Below are 23,032 nucleotides of genomic sequence, written 5' to 3'. Positions count from 1 at the left end.
TGATAGAAAAAAAAAATTAGATCCATTTTTAAAATTACATAATAAACCAGGATAATTCCCACAAGGATCTGAAATTTATATGCTGATGGATATGCTAAATGGTACAACCCCTGTGAAAGGAAATTTGGCAGCATCTAGCAAAATTACGTATGCATTTACTCTAAACCAATAATCCTCCTCTACGAATCTATGCCAAAGATATGTTAGTCAAACTATGCAAAGACATATGAGGGAATGTAGACTCTTCAATAGCAAAAGACTGGAAACAATCCTAATGTCCATCAGTAGGGGACTGGTTACTTAAAATGTAGCACATACATACAATAGCATATGTGTAACTTTGCGAAAGAATGAGGAGTGTCCTTATATATACCACGAGGTGGTCATCAGGATACATTAAGTAAAAAAAGCAAAATGGAACAAAAAATGTATAGTCAGCCACTGTTTATTTAAGAAAGTAGGGGAAATGAATACATGTGAGTATTTGCTTGTAATAGAAAAAAACAAAGAAACAATAACCCATGTAGTTTAAATCTTGGTGGTTATGGCAAGGGTGAAAGAAACTAGACAACTTTAAAAACCTCCAAAACATTTCTTAATTCTCTCCACCAAAAAGGTCTAGAAACAATGACCCAGCCTAATGGTGATGAACCCTGACACCCCCTTTCCTCCAGCACTGAAAGGAACCAGCGATCCTTGAAGAAATGGCTGTCCCCAGATCTGGGGCTGACAGTGTTCCAGATGAGCCTAGAATATTTTGTCAAACCAGAAAGTGAGGAATTTGTCAAAGATTACTAGCATCTTATCAAAGAATGAAAAAATGTCATAAAGGCTCTAGAATCACTCACCAATTTAAAGGAAGTTCAGAGGACAGAGGGAAATGGAATTAAGGGAAACTTCAAAGTGATATAACCGACTGCACTATATGGACCTTAGTAGGTCCTAGTTTAAATGTTAAAAAATGTTTAGAAAATTATAATAGAATCTGGAGATGTGACTATTTATTGATATTAAAGAATTGTTATACCTTTTAAGTGTGATGATGGTATTGTGGTTTTATTTAAAAAAGAAAGGAGTCCTTATCTTTTAGAGATACAACTGAAATATTTACAGATAAAATAATGTGTTTTTTTGATGATGTAGTTGGGGGTTTAAATAAAGCAAGGTTATTTTATGTAAAATGATGTTAATGATTTTACATAAAATAATGTAAATTGATTGTTGCTGCTTGGTGGTGGATACGTCGTTTTTTATTTATAATTTTGTACTTTTGTTTGTTTCAAAAAATTCAGTACTAAAAGATAGAAAAACAAAAACAGTTGCAGACTTTGAAGTCACACAGCCCTGACTGACTTGACCTGCCTCTTACTAGTTGTGTTAGATAACTGGCGAGCATTGGTTTCCTCTTCAGTAAATTCAGTTGCTATGGGGATTAAAAAATTTCATGTTGGTAAAGCATAAAAGAAAAGTGCTTAGAATATAATAAGTGCTTAGTAAATTGTAGGTACTGCCATTTTTATTTTGATAAATAATAATGACAGCATGGACATCCTCTGCACAGGTTCCTACAGTATTTGAGAGAATTTCCTGTGTATTTCTGTGTATTAAAGTAGTTTAGTTTTTAGGACAATTGAGTATTGTATGATTGAGAGAAGTTTTGTATTTGTGTATATTACCTGATTGAATTTTTCACAAATTTCTTAGTATTATATCCTGTGTCCCTTATATCATATATTCAAAGTTAATTTAAAAATAAGAGAATGGAGTATGTTAGGGAAGACTTGAACCAGAGAGATGTCGTATACCATGTCGCTCTGCTATGCCTTAAAGAGGGGAAGATTACCTGGAATCATCTGTTCAGAAAGGAATCTAAATATCAAAATGAGCACAGTAAAGATGGTCACCATTTTGCTTGGAAAGGTAGATCTGTGAGCTAACTATTTGTCTAATGGTTGGTTGTAAACTCATATAACATTTGATTAAATATAATATTAAGATTATGATTGCAAAGTACCTTAATTCTTAAGAAGGTTTCCAGTTATTAGAAACATGGGTGCTTATTTGGCACTTGTGGAAAATAGCTTAATGACATTCTTCCCCAAAGACCTCTAGGAACATATGTACAGTTTAACAAGTCTTATTATTCATTGAGGGATTATACACAGTGAAACCATGGAATATCTCCTTCAGAGGGTGTTAGCAAGAACTTACTTTAGGATTGGCTGTGTTAAGTGATTTGGTGGAGGGTTAAAGGAAACAGGAGTAATTCTGTGATCAAATTTCCTAATAAGTTTACCTAGAAGGAGGGAAGACTAGAGTTAGGCTAAAGCTGTAATTGGTAAAGAAGCTGTAGTCATTCACATTAGCCAGATGTTTAATCATTTTTATGGTTTGGATAGTATTCAAAGCTTTTTTTTTGTGTGTGTTCAGTCATGATAATGGAGTGATCTTGTTTTTGCCTTGATCCACCATGGTCACAAGAGTGGCCTCTCTGAGGTTGATATTCAGTGAAATTGTTTATGCTTAACAAGGGGATATTAAGACCTAGCTATGAGTGTCAGTGTGGCTCCTAGATCTCAGGAGTTATTGTTCTCACAATTAAAAAAATGAAAAGGAGCAGTCCCTCCCATCAGGAAGCACACAGGAGCCTCCTAGATAGCTTCCTCCACAAGAGGGCAGACAGCAGTATCAAGCAGTATCAGCAGCATTTCGTCTTGTGGAACTGAAAACCACAGCCACAGAAAGATAGAGAAAATGAAAAAGCAGAGGACTTTGTACCAGATGAAGGGACAGGATAAAGCCCCAGAAAAACAACTAAATGAAGAGGAGATAGGCACCCTTCCAGAAAAAGAATTCAGAATAATGATAGTGAAGATGATCCAGGACTTTGAAAAAAGACTGGATGCAAAGATCGAAAAGTTTACCAAAGACCTAGAAGAATTAAAGAACAAACAGAGATATGCAACACAATAACTAAATTGAAGAATACACTAGAAGGAACCAATAGCAGATTAACTGAGGCAGAAGGGCGAATAAGTGACCTGGAAGACAGAATGGTGATCATCACTGATGCGGAAGAGAACTGAAGACAGCCTAAGAGACCTCTGGGACAAAGTTAAACGCACCAACATTCGCATTATAGGGGTCCCAGAAGGAGATGAGAGAGAGAAAGGACCTGAGAAAATATTGGAAGAGATTATAGTTGAAAACTTCCCTAACATGGGAAAGGAAATAGCTACCCAAGTGGAGGAAGCACAGAGAGTCCCAGGCAGGATAAATCCAAGGAGAAACACGCCAAGACATATAGTAGTCAAATTGACAAAAATTAAAGACAGAAATGTTATTAAAAGCAACAAGGGAAAAACGACAACATACAGGGGAACTCCCATCAGGTTAACAGCTGATTTCTCAGCAGAAGCTATGCAAGCCAGAAGGGAGTGACATGATATATTTCAAGTGATGAAAGGGAAGAACCTGCAACCAAGAATACTCTACCCAGCAAGGATCTCATTCAGATTTGACGGAGAAAGCAAAAGTTTTACAGACAAGCAACAGCTAAGAGAATTCAGCACCACCAAACCAGCCCTACAACAAATGCTAAAGGAACTTCTCTAAGCGGGAAACATAAGAGAAGAAAAGGACCTACAAAAACAACAACAAAACAATTAAGAAAATGGTAATAGGAACATACATATCGATAATTACTTTGAATGTAAATGGACTAAATGCACCAACCAGAAGACACAGACTGGCTGAATGGATACAAAAACAAGACCCATATATATGCTGTCTCCAAGAGACCCACTTCAGACCTAGGGACACATACAGACAGAAAGTGTGGGGATGGAAAAAGATATTCTATGCAAATGAAAATCAAAAGAAAGCTGGAGTAGCAATACTCAGATAAAATAGACTTTAAAATAAAAAATGTTACAAGAGACAAGAAAGGACATTACATAAAGATCAAGGGATCCATCCAAGAAGAGGAGATAACAATTATAAATATATATGCACCCAGTATAGGAGCCCCTCAATACATAAGGCAAATGCTAACAACTATGAAAGAGGAAATGCAAGGCAGAAATAGAGACACAGATGTAGAGAACAAACACATGGACACCAAGTGGGGAAAGCGAGGAGGGTTGGTGGGGAATGAATTGGGAGATTGGGATACCAAATTGTAAAAAAAAAAAAAAAAAAATTGAAAAGGAAAATAAGTGATTATATTCAGGAACACAATATTATCGCTAAAAATTAGTTTTTGTATTTGAATGACAGTTGTGTTTATGTATGAATAACTTGTTTTATTTTTATTTATTTTAAAGATATATTTTTTATTATTTATTTATCTTTGGCTGCATTGGTTCTTCATTGCTGGGCACGGGCTTTCTCTAGTTCTGGCGAGCGGGGCCTACTCTTCGTTGCAGTGGCTTCTCTTGTTGCGGAGCACAGGCTCAAGGTGTGAGCGGGCTTCATTAGTTGCAGTGCATGGGCTCAGTAGTTGTGGCACACAGGCTTAGTTGCTCCGCAGCATGTGGGATCTTCCTGGCCCAGAGATTGAACCTGTGTCACCTGCATTGGCAGGCAAATTCTTAACCACTGTGCCACCAGGGAAGCCCAGAGAACTTGTTTTATAAATGAAATTCTTAAATGTTAAAAAAAAAAAAACCTTTAAAAAAATATATGCAGTCTTTTTAAGAAATGATTTTAAGGCATTACTAAGATTTAATTTAATTGTATTTGTGTTTCATAGATATTTTCAACTCCAGGCCATCCAAAAATGATTTACAGCTCCTCAAACTTAAAGACACCTTCGAAACTTTGTTCAGGATCAAAATCTCATGATGTCCAAGAAGTTCTTAAAAAGAAGCAGGTAACAGCCTCGATTCTTCTTTCCTTCAAAAGGAAAGGATCTGTTGAATGCTCAAGTGATTATGTTAACACCTTTGAACAATTCACGTTGTTATGGAACTACATTATAACGTTTATTTAGTTGCTGCTTGATAAATTGCACACTTGAAAAAAAGGTGAACAAACAGAAAAAATGTTTTACAGTTGCCTTCCAGTGGCTACATCAAGCACAAAGAAAGAATTTTTTTTCTATATAAAAGAAAAAGATACTGATTTGTCCTCCTTTTTTTTTTCCCTTTTCCTGCAAGGGAGAGAAACAGATATTTTTATTTCATTATTTTCTCTTTTAATTCCTTTCTGGCTTTGTAAGTTAGATGATAATGTTTCATGTGAAGTATAACAATTATGTAGTTATTGTTCATGTGACTCAATTCTGAGGTTAATTATCATCTTAGATTTAAACTCACATAGAATTTTTTTTTTAAAGCTCTTTATTGGAATATAGTTGCTTTACACTCTTGTGCCAGTTTTTGAGGTACACCAAAGTAAAGCAGCTGTATTTATACATATATCCCCATATCCCCTCCCTCCCAGGACTCCCTCCCACCCTCCCTACCCTGGCCCTCTAAGTCATCACCCGTCATCGAGTTTATCTTCCTGTGTTATGCAGCAACTTCCTACTAGGTATCTATTTTACATTTGGTACTGTATATATCTCAATGCTACTCTCTCACTTTGTCCCAGCTTCCCTTTCGCCCCCTCCCAACCCTGTGTCCTCAAGTCTGTTCTCTACATCTGAGTTTTTCAAATAAAATAAATATTTATATATATTATCTCAGTAGAATTGGAGATTTAATTAACAGACGGGTTGGAAGCAACATTTTCCAGGCAAAAATCCATAGAGTTTGCTCTCATTTCTAACCTATAGCTGCATCTCACATTTTTAGACTTTAAACTTCAAAAATAAGGATTTGGATTATTACATGGGGGAGCGAAAACAGCTCTTGTTTTTCTTTATATATACATTCAGGTCATTACAGTGAATAAACCTCATAGATACAGCTAATTAGTGTTCAGTATTTTAAGTATTAAAGTACAGTTATAAATGTAAACTCTTTTATATTGGGAGTGCTGGGGAAAATAGGTTTAAAAGTTTCATCTCTGGCTCCAGCTACTTTTTGATTAGGAAGAAAATCTGTATTGTGTGAGGGATGACTCAGAAGAAACGAGTTGAGACTATAGTAGCCTTAGTATCGTTGGCAAACTTAGATTATTCATTACTGATTTTTTCTTTACCTGTTCATACAGGAAGCAATGAAGCTACAGCAAGATATGAGGAAAAAGAGGCAAGAAATGTTAGAAAAACAAATAGAATGCCAAAAGGTAAGCCAGACATTAATTATTTGCTTGCTGGAATTGATGTATGGAATGAATTTTATAAAGATATTCCCAATAAAGTTTTAAAGGTTATTTATATTAAAACTTATGAAGCATAGTTTTATTTTTCTCTTTATTTTATAGATGTTAATATCTAAGCTAGAAAAAAACAAAAACATGAAACCAGAAGAGAGAGCAAATATAATGAAGACTTTAAAAGAGCTTGGAGAAAAAATCTCACAATTGAAGGATGAGTTGAAAACATCTTCTGCAGTCTCCACACCATCTAAAGTAAAGACAAAAACAGAGGTACCTATTTGAATTTTCCATTCAGCATAGGGTTATTGAACATCTATGATGTGCTTGGCACTTTGAAAGTACAGTGGAATCCTTAGGTAACTAATAGTCTAGTGTGAGACAATTACAATTTTTTTTTTAATGTTTCTGTAGATGCTATGTACTCCCTTTGAAAGAAGTGATGATACCCTGCTTGAACAAAGATGTGTTTTTTAATTGAATTTTTTTTGTTCTCCAAGCTGAGAATGTAACTGCTAGAGTGATAGCAAGGAAAGAGACATTTCCTATTTCAGCAGTTTTTTTTCTATTTCTTTAATAATGTCATAATACAACCATCCCTTTTAATATTCAAAAGATATCATTGACTTTAGTATGGGTAAAAATGTGGCTTTCTAAAAAAAAAAATATATATATATATATATATATATATATATATGGCTTTCTATTGAAAAGAATAATCAAAAGTTCAAATCCATTTGTCTAATTTTGTTAATTTTGATTTGTTTCCTTACCGTAGAGTAATACTTGCTTTTACACCATGGTTCCATCATTATTCTACAGATCTGTAATGGAATTTTAGATAACTTTGCAGCCCTTTGAGGACTGGGAATAAATTTGTCAGATATAGAATGCAATTTTTTATTTACAGTATTATATTACATTTGAAATCGTGGTTCTCTATTAATAAAGGAATGTAAAGTGTTTCATTAAGATTGCTTTTTATACAACATTGTAAATCAACTGTACTCCAATAAAAGTTTTAAAAAGATTAATTTATGATAAAAAAGAAAGACTTCTTTCTAAAAATGTAATAAAAATTTTATTTTAATTGAAATTTACCCAATTATAGAAGGAGCATTTAATTATAGAAAGAAATTTAAGAGAATATGTGGAAAAGAAAATCTCTCACAGTCGCACCATCTGAAGGCTACTAATTTTACCATATAATTTATCTTGTCCTATGATGTTTCATTTATGGTGCTTTATTATGTGAAAATCATTCTCAGCTCCCTCATCTCAGATGACTGTTTCCAAGGTCCGATTTTTAGGCCATCTTAAGCACATTGTAATACTGCTTGCTTATTAAGCAGTAATACTGTTTATTATTACTGATAACATTATACTCTCTACATGTTTTCAGTCTTATATCTATAAAGTTACTTTCCTTAAAACACCCATGTTTATGGCATACTCTCGCATATACCCAGAAGAGATGTGTGTAATATTCATTCTACAAGTGTAATATTCTTTTTTTATATAAATTTGTTTTTCAAATTAATTAAATTATTGGCTGCATTGGGTCTTTGTTGCTGTGGGCAGGCTTTCTCTAGTTGCTGCAAGTGGAGGCTATTCTGTTGCGGTGCACGGGATTCTCATTGCAGTGGCTTCTCTTGTTGCAGAGCACGAGCTCTAGGCTCACGGGCTTCAATAGTTGTGGCAGTATGGGCTCAGTAGTTTTGGCTCGTGGGCTCTAGAACACAGGCTCAGTAGTTGTGGCTCACGGGCTTAGTTGCGCCACAGCATGTGGGATCTTTCTGGACCAGGGATCGAACCTCTGTCCCCTGCATTGGCAGGTGAATTCTTAATCGCTGCACCACCAAGGAAGCCCTAAGTGTAATATTCTGAACAAAATTTTGTAAGTTGTTTAAAAAATACATTTTTAATTTTTCCAAAGGCCCAAAAAGAACTATTGGACACTGAACTGGACCTTCACAAGAGGCTATCCTCAGGAGAGGACACAACAGAGTTACGGAAAAAACTCAATCAGTTACAGGTTGAGGTGAGATTTAAGAGGAGTTACCCATTACATTTAACATTTCAAAGAATAGTTTTCCTCTGTTTTCCATGATTTACTGTGACAGTGTATATTATATTCTGCCTTTTGTTGCTATTCAGGCTGCACGATTAGGTATTTTACCTGTTGGTCGAGGAAAGACCATGTCCTCTCAAGGTCGAGGAAGAGGCCGAGGCCGTGGAGGAAGAGGAAGGGGTTCACTAAATCACATGGTGGTAGACCACCGCCCCAAAGCACTAACAGTTGGGGGATTCATTGAGGAGGAGAAAGATGACTTACTTCAGCATTTTTCAGTAAGTTTTTGAAGTAGTAAATGTTAACTCTAAAAGCACTATATTCAGCATTTCCTTGCTGCCTTCTGTATAAATGTCAGATGTTTTATAGATTAGAAAATTAAGTTGTAAAATCATGAGTATTAGCAAATTCCTATTATATTTGAAGGTCAAGGAGCAGCTCATGCTATATTCCATAATACTTCACATAAATGCATTTGTAGTGACAAGTTGTTCCAAAGCTATATTTGATTTTTGCTTTAAGGTTTATTACATGGTTTACCAGGTGTTTCCAGTCAATAAGTGAAAATAGTCTGGGAGGAGACCAAATCCAAAGGAAGAATTTGTTAGGGTAAGAGTCGTGTTTAGTTACATTCTGTATATAGTGGTGACCACTTACTTTTAGACAAACTGCAAATAGATGTTTGCTACAGGTAAATGTTTTTATTATTCTGCACAAAAACAGAGTATATTCTCTTTCTAATCACTCATTAATTCATTCAGTAAATATCTTTTGAGCGTTATTCGTGCTAGAGCATTTTCATATAGGATCTCATATAATCTTAAATAACTGTGTAAAGTGCATGTAAAATCCCATGTGTACAGATGGGAAAACTAAAGCTTAGAAAAGTCAGCGAAGATCATACAGTTAATAAGTGGCAGGACCAAGGTGAAAATACACAGTTGACTGTTTACACCCAAGATCCCTATTCTTCAAGCAGCTTTTTAAAAAAATGTATATTTATTCATTCATTTATTTATTTATTGGCTGCTTTGGGTCTTCATTGCTGCACATGGGCTTTCTTTAGTTGTGGCAAGCAGGGGCTACTCTTCATTGCGGTGGCTTCTCTTGTTGCATAGCATGGGCTCTAGGTGCTCGCACTTTGGTAATTGTGGCACATGGGCTCAACAGTTGTGGCTCGTGGGCTCTAGAACGCAGGCTCAGTAGTTGTGGCACACAGGCCTAGTTGCTGTGTGGCATGTGGGAATCTTCCCGGAGCAGGGATTGAACCTGTGTCCCCTGCATTGGCAGGTGGATTCTTAACCACTGCGCCACCAGGGAAGTCCCCCAAGCAATTTTTTTGAGAGAAAACATTTTCAGCCCTATTAAGGTTAAAGATGGTGAGAGAGATCTTAAAGAACATAATTTCTTATTAGTTTGATGCCCATTAACCCTATTATACCCTGGCTATTGGTATATTGGTATATGGTGGGTTGTTATAAAATGTCCAGATTTGAGAGCCTTCTGGGCTGCAGCCAATTTATTCTTGAGCCAGTTTTTTCACTAGTCTGACCGTTCTTTTCTTTTCTTTTTCTTTTCTTCTTTTTTTTTTTGTGTGAAGTGGGAGATTGTCTCTAAGTGACTTCTTTGAGGAGTAAAGAAGATAATGTATGGAGCAGTGCTGTACATGTGCAGGGTGTTTTTCTGGAGGCTGGGTGAATGTTGATTTTTGTCTTTCAGTATTGAGTGTGTAACATTTGAATCTCCTTGCCAAAACTTGGGCATTTAGACCCACTGCCAGCTCTGGTGAGGTGACATTAGATAATGTAAAGCAGAATTTTTATAAATTTGGCTCTGTAGAAAGTTTTAGTTACAAAAAGTAGGTAATCTTGTTAGGTAGAAAGCTACATGGTCTATCCTGAAGGTTATAGATAAATGTTTAAGTTTTAACCCAGAGGTCATGCTCAAATGGCTCTCTTTCTTATAAGTAGAGACATTCTAGAGTATCTAGTAATAACCAACTTTTATATACATACATTTGTTAAGTCTGAAATATGGCACTTGGTTTGCAGAAGAGGGCATGTCTGGGCATTTGTGGAAGGAGTAAACAAAGCCATGGCAGGTGAGGCAACTTCAAGAACAAGACACTACCATTGGTTTTGATGGTCTTTTGTAGTTTGTTTTTTGTTTTGATAAGCTGCTGTCAGAAAGTTTTGAGTGCTAGAAATACACTTACCCTAGTAACAGATACTTGGGCAGTATAGTGTGCTTTCTTTGAAAAAAAAAATATGGAAATACATATGCCTAAGACATTATTGAAAGTAGATTTAGCAAATTTATAGGGTAACTCTTCCTCAAGGTCTTTTGTATCCCACAGAGGCTAAGGTAAAATACATATTTTCAGTATTCTTTTACTGTCCTTAATGATTGTAAAAGGATCATGGATCAATCATATCTGTATGAAAAGATGATGGGTGTGTTTTAGTGAAGCTCTTCGGAAGTGTGAGGACCTAATTCTAGAGTCCTTCAGTTTATTCTTGTATCCATTAACCCACTTTTAAGAATTTATCATATGGGAATTATGCAAACAATTGCTGTTAAGTGTGCTCAGTGTAGCACTCTTTATAATAGTGAAAATGAGCACTACCTAAATGGTCAACAGTACTTTGCTGCTATTAAAAACATGTTTGTAAAGAATAATGACATGAAAAAATTCTCAGGATTGTCTTTAGATTAAGAAAAGGTAGGATACGAGATTACGCATAAATTTAGAATGAAAGTGCTTTAAATTGTTAGTTTTCTAGGTGGGAGAATTCAAGTTAGTTTCTAATTTTTTTTTTTCTTCTAGGGTCTTCTCTGTTTTCCATGCTTTCCAAATGAACATGTATTATTTTTAAAATCAGACTTTTTAACTTGACATTCACTTTTAAGATGAAGCACCAGCATTTTTATACTGTATATGTTAAAATCAAATTTGAGGATATGTGTTAATCTTGCGCTTTTGGGTCCCAGATACGTACATTAACAGCATGGGTTTGAACTGCGCTGGTCTACTTATACACAGATTTTTTTTCAATAATAAGGCCAACAGTAATTTATTACTAAGATTTTTGACTGTGTGGAGGGTTAGAACCCCTAATCCCTGTGTTGTTCAAGGATAAACTATATATACAAATTTAAAATAGAGAATATTTATATACAATGCAAGTTATCTATAGCAACATAAAACATGTATAATAATGTATAAGTATTTTAATAGTATATATCACAAGTCAGCAGACTTTTTCTAGTAAAGAACCAGAAAGTAACACATTAGGCTTTTGCAGACTACGTACAGTCTCTATCACATTTTCTCCTTTTCTTCCTCTCCCTACACCTGCCCTTCCCTCTTCTTTCTTCTTTTAATAATTTTTTATAAATGTAAAAACCATCCTAAGTTCACAGGCCATTGAAAACAAGGTGCTGGGCCATGTTTGGCCTGAAGTTTGTAGTTTTCAGACCCCTGGTATATATTATTGTATTACTTTATATATTAAATATTTAAGTTCAAAAATGGAAAATAATATTATGTAATATATAAATAGAATTCTGTATATTTTAAAGATAAAATCAGTGAGTCCAAAAAGAACTTTTTTAAAAAAAGAATCCTTATTTATATATCTTTCATTTGACAGAGATAGGAAGGTATCAGAGACCTTCATAAAGAATTTCCTTTAAGTATTTTAATATTAGTGTAGGTAAAAGCTGAAAATTTTAAGTCATAGAGCCTTGCTTAAGGACACAAATAGGATAAGAGCTAGGGTGCTTCCCTTTTCTCCTGCTTAAAGAAAGGTTTAGCTAATTTCAACAGGAAAAGTTATTTACACCAAATATTTGGAATACTTGAACTGTACACTGGCATTTTTCAAGTAGTATGCCTCATTTAACTACAGAAATTTTGAGCTTTGGTAGTGTGGTTTAGAGTTGTACTCAGTAATATAGAGTGGAAGTTCTTCCTGATTATGAAGATAATAAATGTTTCTCAAGATGCATTTAACTGCAAGTAACAGATAAATAACTTGGAAAATATGGACATTTCTTTTCAAGGAGTCTAAAGGTAGGGAGGTTTTAGGATTGATTAATTCAGAAACTCAGCTATACAAGTTCTTTTCATATTACCCTAGCATGTTGGCTTTCTTTCTTAGGTCTTTTTCTTCATGCCGTCAGTCAGGATGGCTAGTTAGGGTATTTCCCATTTCTTCACTATCGTGAACAATGTTATGTACATCTTACTGGGTTTGGCACTTTTTGAGTGAAATAATTTATGTAGACAGTCCTGTACATTACAGGACCTTTAGCACCTCTGGCTCTCACCTGCTAAATAGTAGTAAGTGATCTTCAGTCAGTGTGACCATCAAAATGCCCTCCAGAGTAATGGTATTGTCTCTAGCTGAGAACCATTGCTCTAGGTTAGTTCATAGGAGCAAGATGACTAGATCGAAGGCATGTATATGCGTATTTAAAATTGTGGTAGAGCTTGCCAAACAACCCTCCAGAGATGTTGCACTAATTCAAACTTGTAGTGACATTGGGTGAGAGCACCTCTTTGCCGATATCCTCAACAGCACTTGTTTGGTTTTTTCATCTTCGCCAGTCAGGAGATTGATGAATGATGACTGGCATAGATTTGGCATCAGTTTCTGATCTGGGAAAATGGCTGGGTAGGTAAATTTCTCTCCTGCCTCTAAGGTCCCACATGCTTCTAAGTTACTGCATGTAATTTTTTATTAATGCAGTTGATTTGCTCATATTCACACATATATTCATATATATTAATATTTTATTTATTTTGGGGGGCAACACTCATATACGAAGTGTAAAAGAAAAGTACGTACAATGAAAAATAAGATTTCCTGGACTTCCCTGGCAGTCCAGTGGTTAAGACTCCATGCTTCTAATGCGGGGGTACAGGTTCAATCCCTGGTGGGGGAACTAAGATCATGCATGCCACCCCGCATGGCCAAAGAAAAAAGAAAAGAAAAAAAAAGAAAAATAAGATTTCCTTCTACCTCCAGGCATTCAGTTTCACTCCCCATAGGCAATTACTGCTAATTGTGCATATTGTGTTGCTTTATTGTTTTTAATGGCTACATGGTGATTTATTGCATAGATGTACCATACTAGATTTAATTAGTCCTGTATTGATGGATATTAACTTTTCCCCAATATTTCATTATTTCAAGCCATGTTACAGATATGTGTGTGAAAGAATACATGTATGTATAGAAAAATTAGATATTTTAATAGGTATGAGGCCAGTCCTAAATTTTTAAAAGTATTTTTAATTAAAAAAGTTAACACATGCAAAAAAAAAAAGTTAACACATGCAAATGGTTAAAATTTGGTTAATAAAAAGTAAAAACCTCACCTCTTAATCTTGGCTTACTCTTACAAGGTAGTCATTATTCTTGGATATTTTTATAGAAAAAAATTATGACTATAAGAATACATACATTGTCTCTCATTTAAAAAAATTTACCAAAATGGGATCATTTATGAACACAGAGCTGCATTCCAAACCTTGCTTTTTTAACATAAATATCTTAGCTATTTGGTGTTTTCTTGAAAGTATAAAGATAATACTCAACTTAAAATGTTTATTAAAACAAACTATACCAATAAGAAATGTACAGTTAAGTGATTTATCAGAAGGTACACTCCCATATTACCTGCCCCTCAGATCGAGAAATAGAACATTGCCAGCACACCAAAAGTCTCCTTCTGCCCCCTTCCAGTCACTGTCTTCTCTCCTCCTCAGAAAAAGTCTGTTCTCATTTTATGTTAATCACCTCCTTGCTTTCCTTATACAGTTGGTTCTCATTATTTGTGGATACTGTATTTGCACATTCACCTGTCCACTACAGTTTATTTACAACCTCAAAATCAATACGTGAAGTGCTTCTGTGGTCATTTTCAGACATGTGCAGAGCTGTGAAAAATTTGAATTGACCAAAGCACATGTTCCCAGCAGAGGTCATGAAGTGACATTCTGCCTTCTCGTTTCAGTCCTCATCCTATTAAACATCCTGTAAACATCTTTTTTGCAGTCTGTTTAGTGCCATATTTTTCTCATTTTTTTGTGCTTTTCTTTGGTGATTTCAGTATATAAAAATGTCTTCCAAGTATAGTTCTGAAGTGCTGTGTAGTGTTCAGTAAGGCAGTGATGTGCCTTATGGTGAAGATGTGTGTTAGAGATAAGCCTTGTTCAGGCATGAGTTGTCATGCTTTTGGCCATGAGTTCAGTGCTGATGAATCAACAGTATATATTAAATAACATCTTTAAACATAAAACAAGGTTATATATTGATCAGTTGACAAAAATGTTTTGACCAGAGGCTCATAGGAACCTAACCCGCTATTCCCCCTAGGAACAATGGTTCAGTGTTTGCTAGTTCATCAACTGTATTTTTATCACCTAAATGTGTGTTCCTAAATGTTATAGTATTATTCTGCCTATTTAAGAAAATTTATATATATGGAACCACACAGTATGTGTTCTTTTGCCTATTTGTTTTTTTTTTTTCCTTAACATTGTTTGTGAGATTCATTCATGTTATTACATGTAACGGTAGTTTGCTATTTTTATTGCTGTATAATTTTCAGTTGTATAAATATGCCACAATTTATTTTTCCATTCACCTGTTGATAAGTATTTGTGTTATTTGTTTCATTTTTATTAACAGTGTTGCTATGAACATTGTTTTAAATGCCTTTTAATATATATGTGTATACATTTCTGTTGAATATACATGGAATTGTTGAGTGAACTGCATCAGTTGTATTAGTTTAGGTTCCCACCAGCCATATGTGAAGAGTTCCTGACTTGGTATTATTAAAATACATCTTTATTCTATTTATTAATCTTATCTGTTACAAGTTATATAGTGGGAGTTTTATATTTTTAGTTCCTGACTGCATACAAATTAAAATTTTCCTTCCTTCAATAATATATATGAAATACTTTTAATGTCTTAAAATTCCTTTTGGAGGATAGAACTGCTACCCTGTTTGGAAAGCAACCCAATTAATATGGGTTAAAAATTTTATATTACCCTTTCTTGCTAATAAAAGTAATATATTTTTATTTAAAAATTCAAATAGCAAAGTCTAAGGACCTAATGTATAACATGGTGACAGTAGTTGACAGCACTGTATTATATAATTGAAATTTGCTAAGAGGGTAGAACTTAGATGTTCTAACTCCCCTTCCCTGCCCCCCCTCCCAAAAGGGTAAACATGTGGTATAGACATGTTCATTAACTGGAGGTATCCTTTCACAGTGTATCATATCATCATATTGTACACTTTAAATCTCTTACAGTTTTATTTTGTCAGTTATGCTTCAGTAAAGCTGGGAAGAACTTAAATAATATAGAAATGAACAAAATACTGAAAAAGTCTCTATAATTGGGCTCTATGTTAAAGGATAGATAGAGTAAGGGCAAGGGATGTCTGTTACACAAATTACCTATCTTTTTTTCAAGGTTTATTGAGATATAATTGACATATAATGTTGTATTATTTTAAGATCTACAACATGATTTAATATACATATATATTGTGATTACTAAAATAAGAATAGTTAACATCTATCACCTCACATAGTTAAAGTTTTTTTTTCCCTTGTGACGAGAACTTTTAACATCTTTCTCTTAGTAACTACCTGATTTTGAAAAGATGGTAAATGTATATTTGGGTTAAGGCCATTTTATATGTCATTTTAATATGTCCCATGAGTCAAAATGTTTGGTGCCAGGTTATAAACATTTAATGCCCTCAAGGGATAATAGGAATTTTTCCTTAAACCACAGGCTGTGATATCAATGTAGACAGTAATTGACTGGTTATGGGTCTGGCCTAATGTACACTCTTGCTGTGCTGATCTGAGTGTTCTATGGAAATACTTTGCAAATGCTTCATGATTTTTCCTAGGAAAACTAAAGTGAAACCGCAAATTTAAAAGAACGCTTTCTGTTACATATTTTAGAACTGAACCAAGAATTGGGGATTCTACAACCCAGATCTGTTGATAGGAAAGCTGTAGGAATGATGAAACTTTCACTTCCATGAAACTTTGGGTCTCTTTTCTTTTGTCTGTGTTGCTTTGTCCTTAAAATTAAACTTTTGCTTTCTCTTACTGAAATTTGCCAGGGAGGAAAAAATATATTTAGGTGGTATTAACAAGAAAAACATTTGAAACTGACTAGGTTTACCCTGAGATAGAATAGTAGGTGTTTAGCCTTTGATAGTGTGTGTTTGACATTTGTGGGATGAGTAGATAGAGCTGCAGAGTATTTGTTGTATAGCATTTCAGGAAAGGAAGTGGGAAGAGTTTTAGCAGATCTAGATGGGGATTCAGAGATGTCATGAGATGAATAGATAATTTTTAAATTACTTATATTTGTAAGGTTTTACTCTAAATATGTAGATTATCAAAGCCAAAGGCCAATAATCATATTAAGACAGTATTTGTTTCCCCGATCATGACTTTTCTAAGTAGAATGACTATATAAATTTATCATCCAAAAACAAGACAGATCTTAAAATTTATGTGACATCAACATTAATCATAGACTATCCTGGGAAAACTAGACCCAGACATGTGGCCTTCTGATTAAAAAGAACTTCACTTTTTCTAGCTTTCATTGGAGTTTATTTATAGATCCATTTTAACAGATTTTTTTCCCTCAAGTCATTAAATTTTTAATAGCACACAATTTGAAGAAATCATTAGTAAATGTGAGTACAAACTTTTGTGTTCTTCTAAAATCTATTTTAGCCTGCAAACCAAGGGTCAAAATTCAAAGACCGTCGGCTACAAATATCATGGCACAAGGCCAAGGTGCCTTCTGTATCCACTGAGACTGAGGAAGAAGAAGTCAAGGAGGAGGTAAATTTAATAATTGAAAATAAGAGTTGAATAAGATCATTTTCTGATTATATGCTTTTCTTGACATTAAAGTGAATAATATAAATTTAAAAATAAATATTGAGGTTTTTTTCATGTATCTAATTAAGACTAGTCTAGACATTTATTAAAGAATCAGAACAGGTGCAGAAATGAAAAAGCTCTTTTGGGGGTTATTTTCTGGTGTAGGAAAGACTTTTTTTTAATTTGCATTTACTTTGGCTTTATTGGGGCTCTGGACATTTTTATTTTGGTAAATGAAGACATGGATTAAGTGAACAAATTAAATTTTATCTGGTTGTTTTAGTTTTCACTTATTCAAGTTCCATTAGTAATAAATTTGAGTTTCTTATTTTCTTTCTACATATAGTTGGTTAAAATGAGAGTGTAAAGAAGTTGGACATAAGAGGGAAGAATAGCAAAACCAAGGACTTAAATAGTACGAATACCAATCGGTTTCTTAAAACATGAGAATTGATATTGCTTTTTTACTCCTATATTTCTAATTAGTTTATTAAAATGAACACTTAGGCAGCATTGCAAGTTATTCCTCATTCATCATTATTTTGGTTTTGAAAGATAGGGAGCATTTATGGCTGTTCAAGAGTCTTCCTGACCAAATGGGTACATAACAAAAGCAGAAACGTGCCCCTTGTTAAGAAAAGAAAAGAAAAATCTTGGTATTTTGGGAATGTGTGTAGATACTTTTACTTTGTGTAAGATTTTAGATTTTTATGTAAGATTTGGAATGTCAGTGTCATAGGGAAGCTATTATTTTCTTCCTTCACAAAAAATCGGATATTAGAGGAAGAGTTTAGAAGTTCAAGTGGTTATTTATTTTCTTCACTTTTAAGATAATAGAATCAAATTAATTTTATCAAAAACATATTTCATAAATATTCCTCCCCCCCAAATGTTCATATGTTATTTATTTTTCTGATATTAGAATGGAAATCTTCTCCTGTTAAACTAGCAAAATTAGCAGGCGAGAAGAGTACATATGTTTTTTTAAAAAAATATTTTGGGTTTTTTTTTGCCCTGAAAGATACTCTGAGTGCATCACTTATAAATCCAGCCTAGGCTTTGTATACTAGTCCGTTTGTCCTTTGGCCTAAAAAGTGTCTTACTCAACTTTCTTGTGCCACTGAGCAGATTTCATCCTGTCTTTTCTTCAGGAAACAGAGACCTCAGATTTGTTTTTGCACGACGACGACGATGAGGACGAAGATGAATATGAGTCTCGTTCATGGCGGAGATGAAACCTGATGCGCGCTGTACAATTTTTAGGAATATTGTTTAGAAGAACAACTTTTTAAAATTATTTAAAGAAGTCAATGAGCCAAAAAAGTTTTTTTTATTTTTCTTTTCAACACAGTAAGTTTAAGGACAGCAAGTTTGCTATTTAAATACATCTCATAACTGTTCATGGTATTAAAGCACCAAAGGCCTAGTGACTTTTACACAGTTGTGAAGATCCACAGGAATGACATGGATAATCTCTAGAGCCTTATTTTTCCACACCACCTGTTTTTGTTGCTATTGGTGTTGGATTATGATGTAAATGACAGGGTGTTCAGAAATTTTATTTTGAATTATAATCTGATAAAATTTCATTAAATGTCAAAATTGCCTGGAATCTCTTAACTCTTCAGCTCTTATGGATGGGTCATCAGACAGTAGGAGATATTTGCAGTTAAAATACCCTTTTGCTTTCAAGAGTTGTCTTGGAAGAAAAGTAAATTTAATTTTTTTATTGAGGAAGAGCCCAACTTGTATTCAGTCTAAATTTGGGGGTGGGGGTGGGATTTAATGTGTTACAGTAAGTGCTATTTTAATGTAAACCATAACTGTTCTTCAATGCTGTAAGGCAGTGGTAGCTAGCTGTGTGGTATTTCCATTCTGTCATCGTATTAACTCTCCTGGACTTCTCCTGCTACCGATTTTTAGTTTGCTTTGAAATTACCGAACATTGGTCCAGTTGGTCCTTTTTTTTTCCTTTTTTTTTTTTTTAACAGTCTCAGAATATAAAAGGCTTTCACATGTTGCCTGTTTCTCATCTCCATTTTCTTTCTCCTGCCTTTTTATTAATAGCCTGACTTACCCATTATTGAGATAAGTGATTCTTTTGGGCCACCAAAAGTCAGTCCCCAATAAAAAGTTTAAACCAGCAGCTTGATAAGTGATATTTTGATGAGAATAATGGAAGGATTTGTGGGGAGAGTCACCAGCTTTTTTTTTTTTTTTTAAGCTTCACTTTAGTTAATAGTTATGCAAAAGGGTTTGCAAGTATCTGAAATTCTTTTCCTAAATTTAAACCATGGTGGTGAGGTGACTGGGGATAGGTTGGGGGGGGGATGGGGTGGGGGGCTGGGTGTGCTAGTAATAAATGGGAGTCATAACTTGACTTTGATCAGGTGACCTTATATTTTCATAATTTTGTAGCTTGTTGCTATCCATGAACATATGCATCCTTCAGTAGACAGTTTCCTTCACTGTGTGCATTTTTACTGTACACTGTATAGAGTAGAGTATCTGTTAAGTAAAATATATCTGTAAATGTATGTCCTTGTGTTCTGAATGTTAGATGGAAAAGCAGAGGAGCAACACTACGCTGTATTGACCCCTGGGGAAATAAAGTGATTAATGTACATAGGATGTCACTTTTCCAAGGATATACACATCTGTGTTTTTATAATACGTGTGGTGTGAAAATCTGAAACCTCCTGTTAGCTTCAGAAAGTTCTTGGTGATCACTATATCAAGGATTTTGTTTCCTGAGGTAAAGGCTTTCTCAAAATAGAAACTATTCACTAAGAAACTTAAAACCATCAGGACTCTAGATTTACTTGGCTACAAGAAGTTAAATCCCATGTTCTGATTATCCTTCCTCTTCTACATATTTTCCTGGAATGATGTGTCAAACCAGGGTCATTTTTAAGTTTTTATGTAATTTTCCCTTCATAATAATAAGGACTTCCTCTTTCTAGTTATTATATTTCTGATAACACAAACCTAAAATAAGCTTATAAAAGAAGGAAAACATTACAACTGGGTACCTAGAATAAGCAATCTTGCTCCTTCCTCCTCCATCATTTCTGATGATATTTTCTTGATGTCTGTGGCTCAGTTGGTATATATTTTGAAAGATTCATTGTGGTGAATATTTTGAGTCCTGACAGTTTAAACGTGATAGAGGGAACAAAGGATTTATATATTTTTTGTACAAAGTTTTTTCTTAAACTGTATAATTTTGTAAATAATTTGTTTGGTTTTTTTGTGTACTAAAACTACCAGCGTATAGATTTCAATAAGAATTGTTGTATTTTTGTATTTGGAAACTGAAAATTACAGTAAATTAACGGAGCTGTAAGAAAATTTTCAGTAGACTGACAGTTCAACAGAATGAGATTCCTTTTCATATGATTTTTTAACCTAAAACCGACATCTTATTACACTCTCAGTACAGAGGGTTGAGGATTTGTTTGACTTTTTAGTTCTTGGCGGAGAGTGGGTGAAAGAGAAGGATGTTAAAGTGAAGAATAGATAGACACTTTTTCCAGTAAGTTTTGAGGTCCTTTCTATAAAACTTAGTTTTTGATACACCTTAAATAGGACTAAAATACTTTAAAATCATCCTTTCTAAGAATTCTAAAACATGTTTGACTCTCAAAAATGAATTCAAAGTATGCATTAAGGATAATATTAGAAAATTTAAGTTAAGGTTAGCATAAACTAGTCGAATGTATATATTTTTTCCTTTAGGACTGAGACCCCCAAGCATTAGAATTTCTCTTAAAAGCAAATAACTATGACTTGTTTTCTTGGCATCTTCACTTACAGAAATAACATATACCATCTGAGGCAAATTCTGTTCTTTTTAATGTATAGGACATCTCTCTAAGCAGCTATTGAGCAATAACAACCACCAACCTGGCTAGGTCAGCTTGGTTTACTAGTGAATTGCTGCCCAGGCTTAAAAAGGTAACCCCAGGGAATGCAGCATTTCCCTCAATTTCTTCATGTTGTAACACTGAGAAAACATTGTCACTAGCTAACGTGATAAATTGGAAAATGTCATTAGGGTGGGAAAAAAAAAGGTCCATGGTGATGGATCATTATTTCAAAGAAAAAAATAAAAAAAATCATGTGAAAAGGAATAGTGGTTCCTCTTGATGTATAGTATGCCTGTATTATAGTTTTTACAAAATTGTGAACTTGTGTAATAGTATAATAGGAGATATTGTTGAATTTCTAACTGTTTATACATTTAAATTCATATATGTAATGTTTGTTTTATCGATTACAATCTGAATTTCTAAGAAGCATGTTGACTTTTGCAATAAAGATGCAATATGGAATGGTTCACAATTGGAAAAAAAAGAAAAAAAAAGATAAAAGTGTTACAAATTTAAAAGAATTTGGAAAATTTATGAACCATTCCCAAAATTATAACAATCACCAAAAGAGCTGTAATTCTGGCTTGTTCTGGAAAGAAAGAAAATGTGTGTGTGTGCTTGCTTGAGTGTGAGAATGAATGAGTGATGGGGGACTTCCCTGGCAGTCCAGTAGTTAAGACCCTGTGCTTCCAATGCAGGGGACACAGGTTCAATCCCTTGTTGAGGAACTAAGATCCAACATGCCGTGCAGCACGGCCAAAAAAAAAAAAAAAGAGTGATGGATGTGTATGTGTGTTTTATGTTGGGTTCATGTACGTGAGAGAATGCCACTCAGTATGAATTTGGGTACTGAAGTCACTGACTACTAAATATTCAGTAGAATAACTCCTTTGATGGAGTGGTCTTGAAAATGAAAGAGAAGGGTATTAAAGTGTTACTTGTAAGTAACCTTTGATAGCCATATTTCTTTGTTCATGGATGGGTCCTGGTATCCCAGATAAAAAGCACAAACAATTTTATAAAAGCAATTACTTTTATCTTGAGAAAATTCAAGATGCCTGTAAACAACAGGAAGGACATTTTCCTTAAGCACAATAGAGAAGGGAAGAACACCTTGAAGAGATGACCTAAAGATATGACAGTTCTAATTGTGAGGAATAACAAGAGAAGGAAGTAATCTTACACAAAAGGACTGGGTGGTGATGGGAAAAAGTATATCACTTGGGCTGCTATTTTCTTGTTTTAAAAACTGCTCTTCTTATAAAATTCCCCTCCGAATGTTTATGCATTGTCCAAGGAGAGTCGTTCTTTAAAGCTCAGCTTATGTAGGAAAATACTGACGAATGGGAGTAAATGTAATTTTCATTCCTTTCAAATAAACAGAAGTTTTATCCATATATTATGAATTAAGTAAATGGCAAATAAGCTGTGTGACCATTTGTTTTGAGTAGATGATAATTTATCTGATATGTTTATAATCATTAGTCTGGGGCTTTTTGGGGAGGGCAAGCATAATTCTGAACATAGTTGCATTTGTTTAATGGTAACAAGTCAAACATTTTACTAAAATGGAGCTCTCATTAAAGAAATTATTGGTTTTATGTGATGTTTTCACTCATTTTGATGTAAATTATTCTAAAGCCAGGGATAAATTTTGAATCACAAGCCCCAGTATACTGTATAGGCTGGACCTAATTATGTTCCAGTAAACATAAGACATGAGTGTGTATGTTAACCTGCAGGTTCATTTTAGAGGAGAGAGTCAGGGTTTCTTTAAATAAGTGGACCAACCTTTTGCAAGTCAGACCTGCCCATTTTGTATCATTTTTTTAGTCTCAGAGATCTATTTGAGGGACCAACCAATACTGATTGAAA

General features: G+C 34.2%; 1 protein-coding gene across 4 annotated transcripts in view; it reads left to right on the top strand.

Moving 5' to 3' along the window:
* Window positions 1-19,591, top strand: part of RBM27 (RNA binding motif protein 27) — a 66,789-nt gene extending 47,198 nt beyond the window's left edge. For all 4 annotated transcript variants that reach the window (XM_057732004.1, XM_057731982.1, XM_057731992.1 and 1 more), the window contains 7 exons: window positions 4,754-4,873; window positions 6,160-6,234; window positions 6,373-6,537; window positions 8,201-8,305; window positions 8,422-8,613; window positions 17,133-17,243; window positions 18,437-19,591. In XM_057732004.1, coding sequence (XP_057587987.1) covers window positions 4,754-4,873; window positions 6,160-6,234; window positions 6,373-6,537; window positions 8,201-8,305; window positions 8,422-8,613; window positions 17,133-17,243; window positions 18,437-18,520 — 852 coding nt within the window. In that variant the 3' untranslated portion in view covers window positions 18,521-19,591. The remainder of the gene's footprint in view (window positions 1-4,753; window positions 4,874-6,159; window positions 6,235-6,372; window positions 6,538-8,200; window positions 8,306-8,421; window positions 8,614-17,132; window positions 17,244-18,436) is intronic.
* Window positions 19,592-23,032: the final 3,441 nt, after the last annotated feature.

Source organism: Hippopotamus amphibius, chromosome 1 (genome assembly GCF_030028045.1).
Source record: "Hippopotamus amphibius kiboko isolate mHipAmp2 chromosome 1, mHipAmp2.hap2, whole genome shotgun sequence".
Lineage (NCBI taxonomy): Eukaryota > Metazoa > Chordata > Mammalia > Artiodactyla > Hippopotamidae > Hippopotamus > Hippopotamus amphibius.
This window is presented reverse-complemented; position numbering and strand designations above follow the sequence as displayed.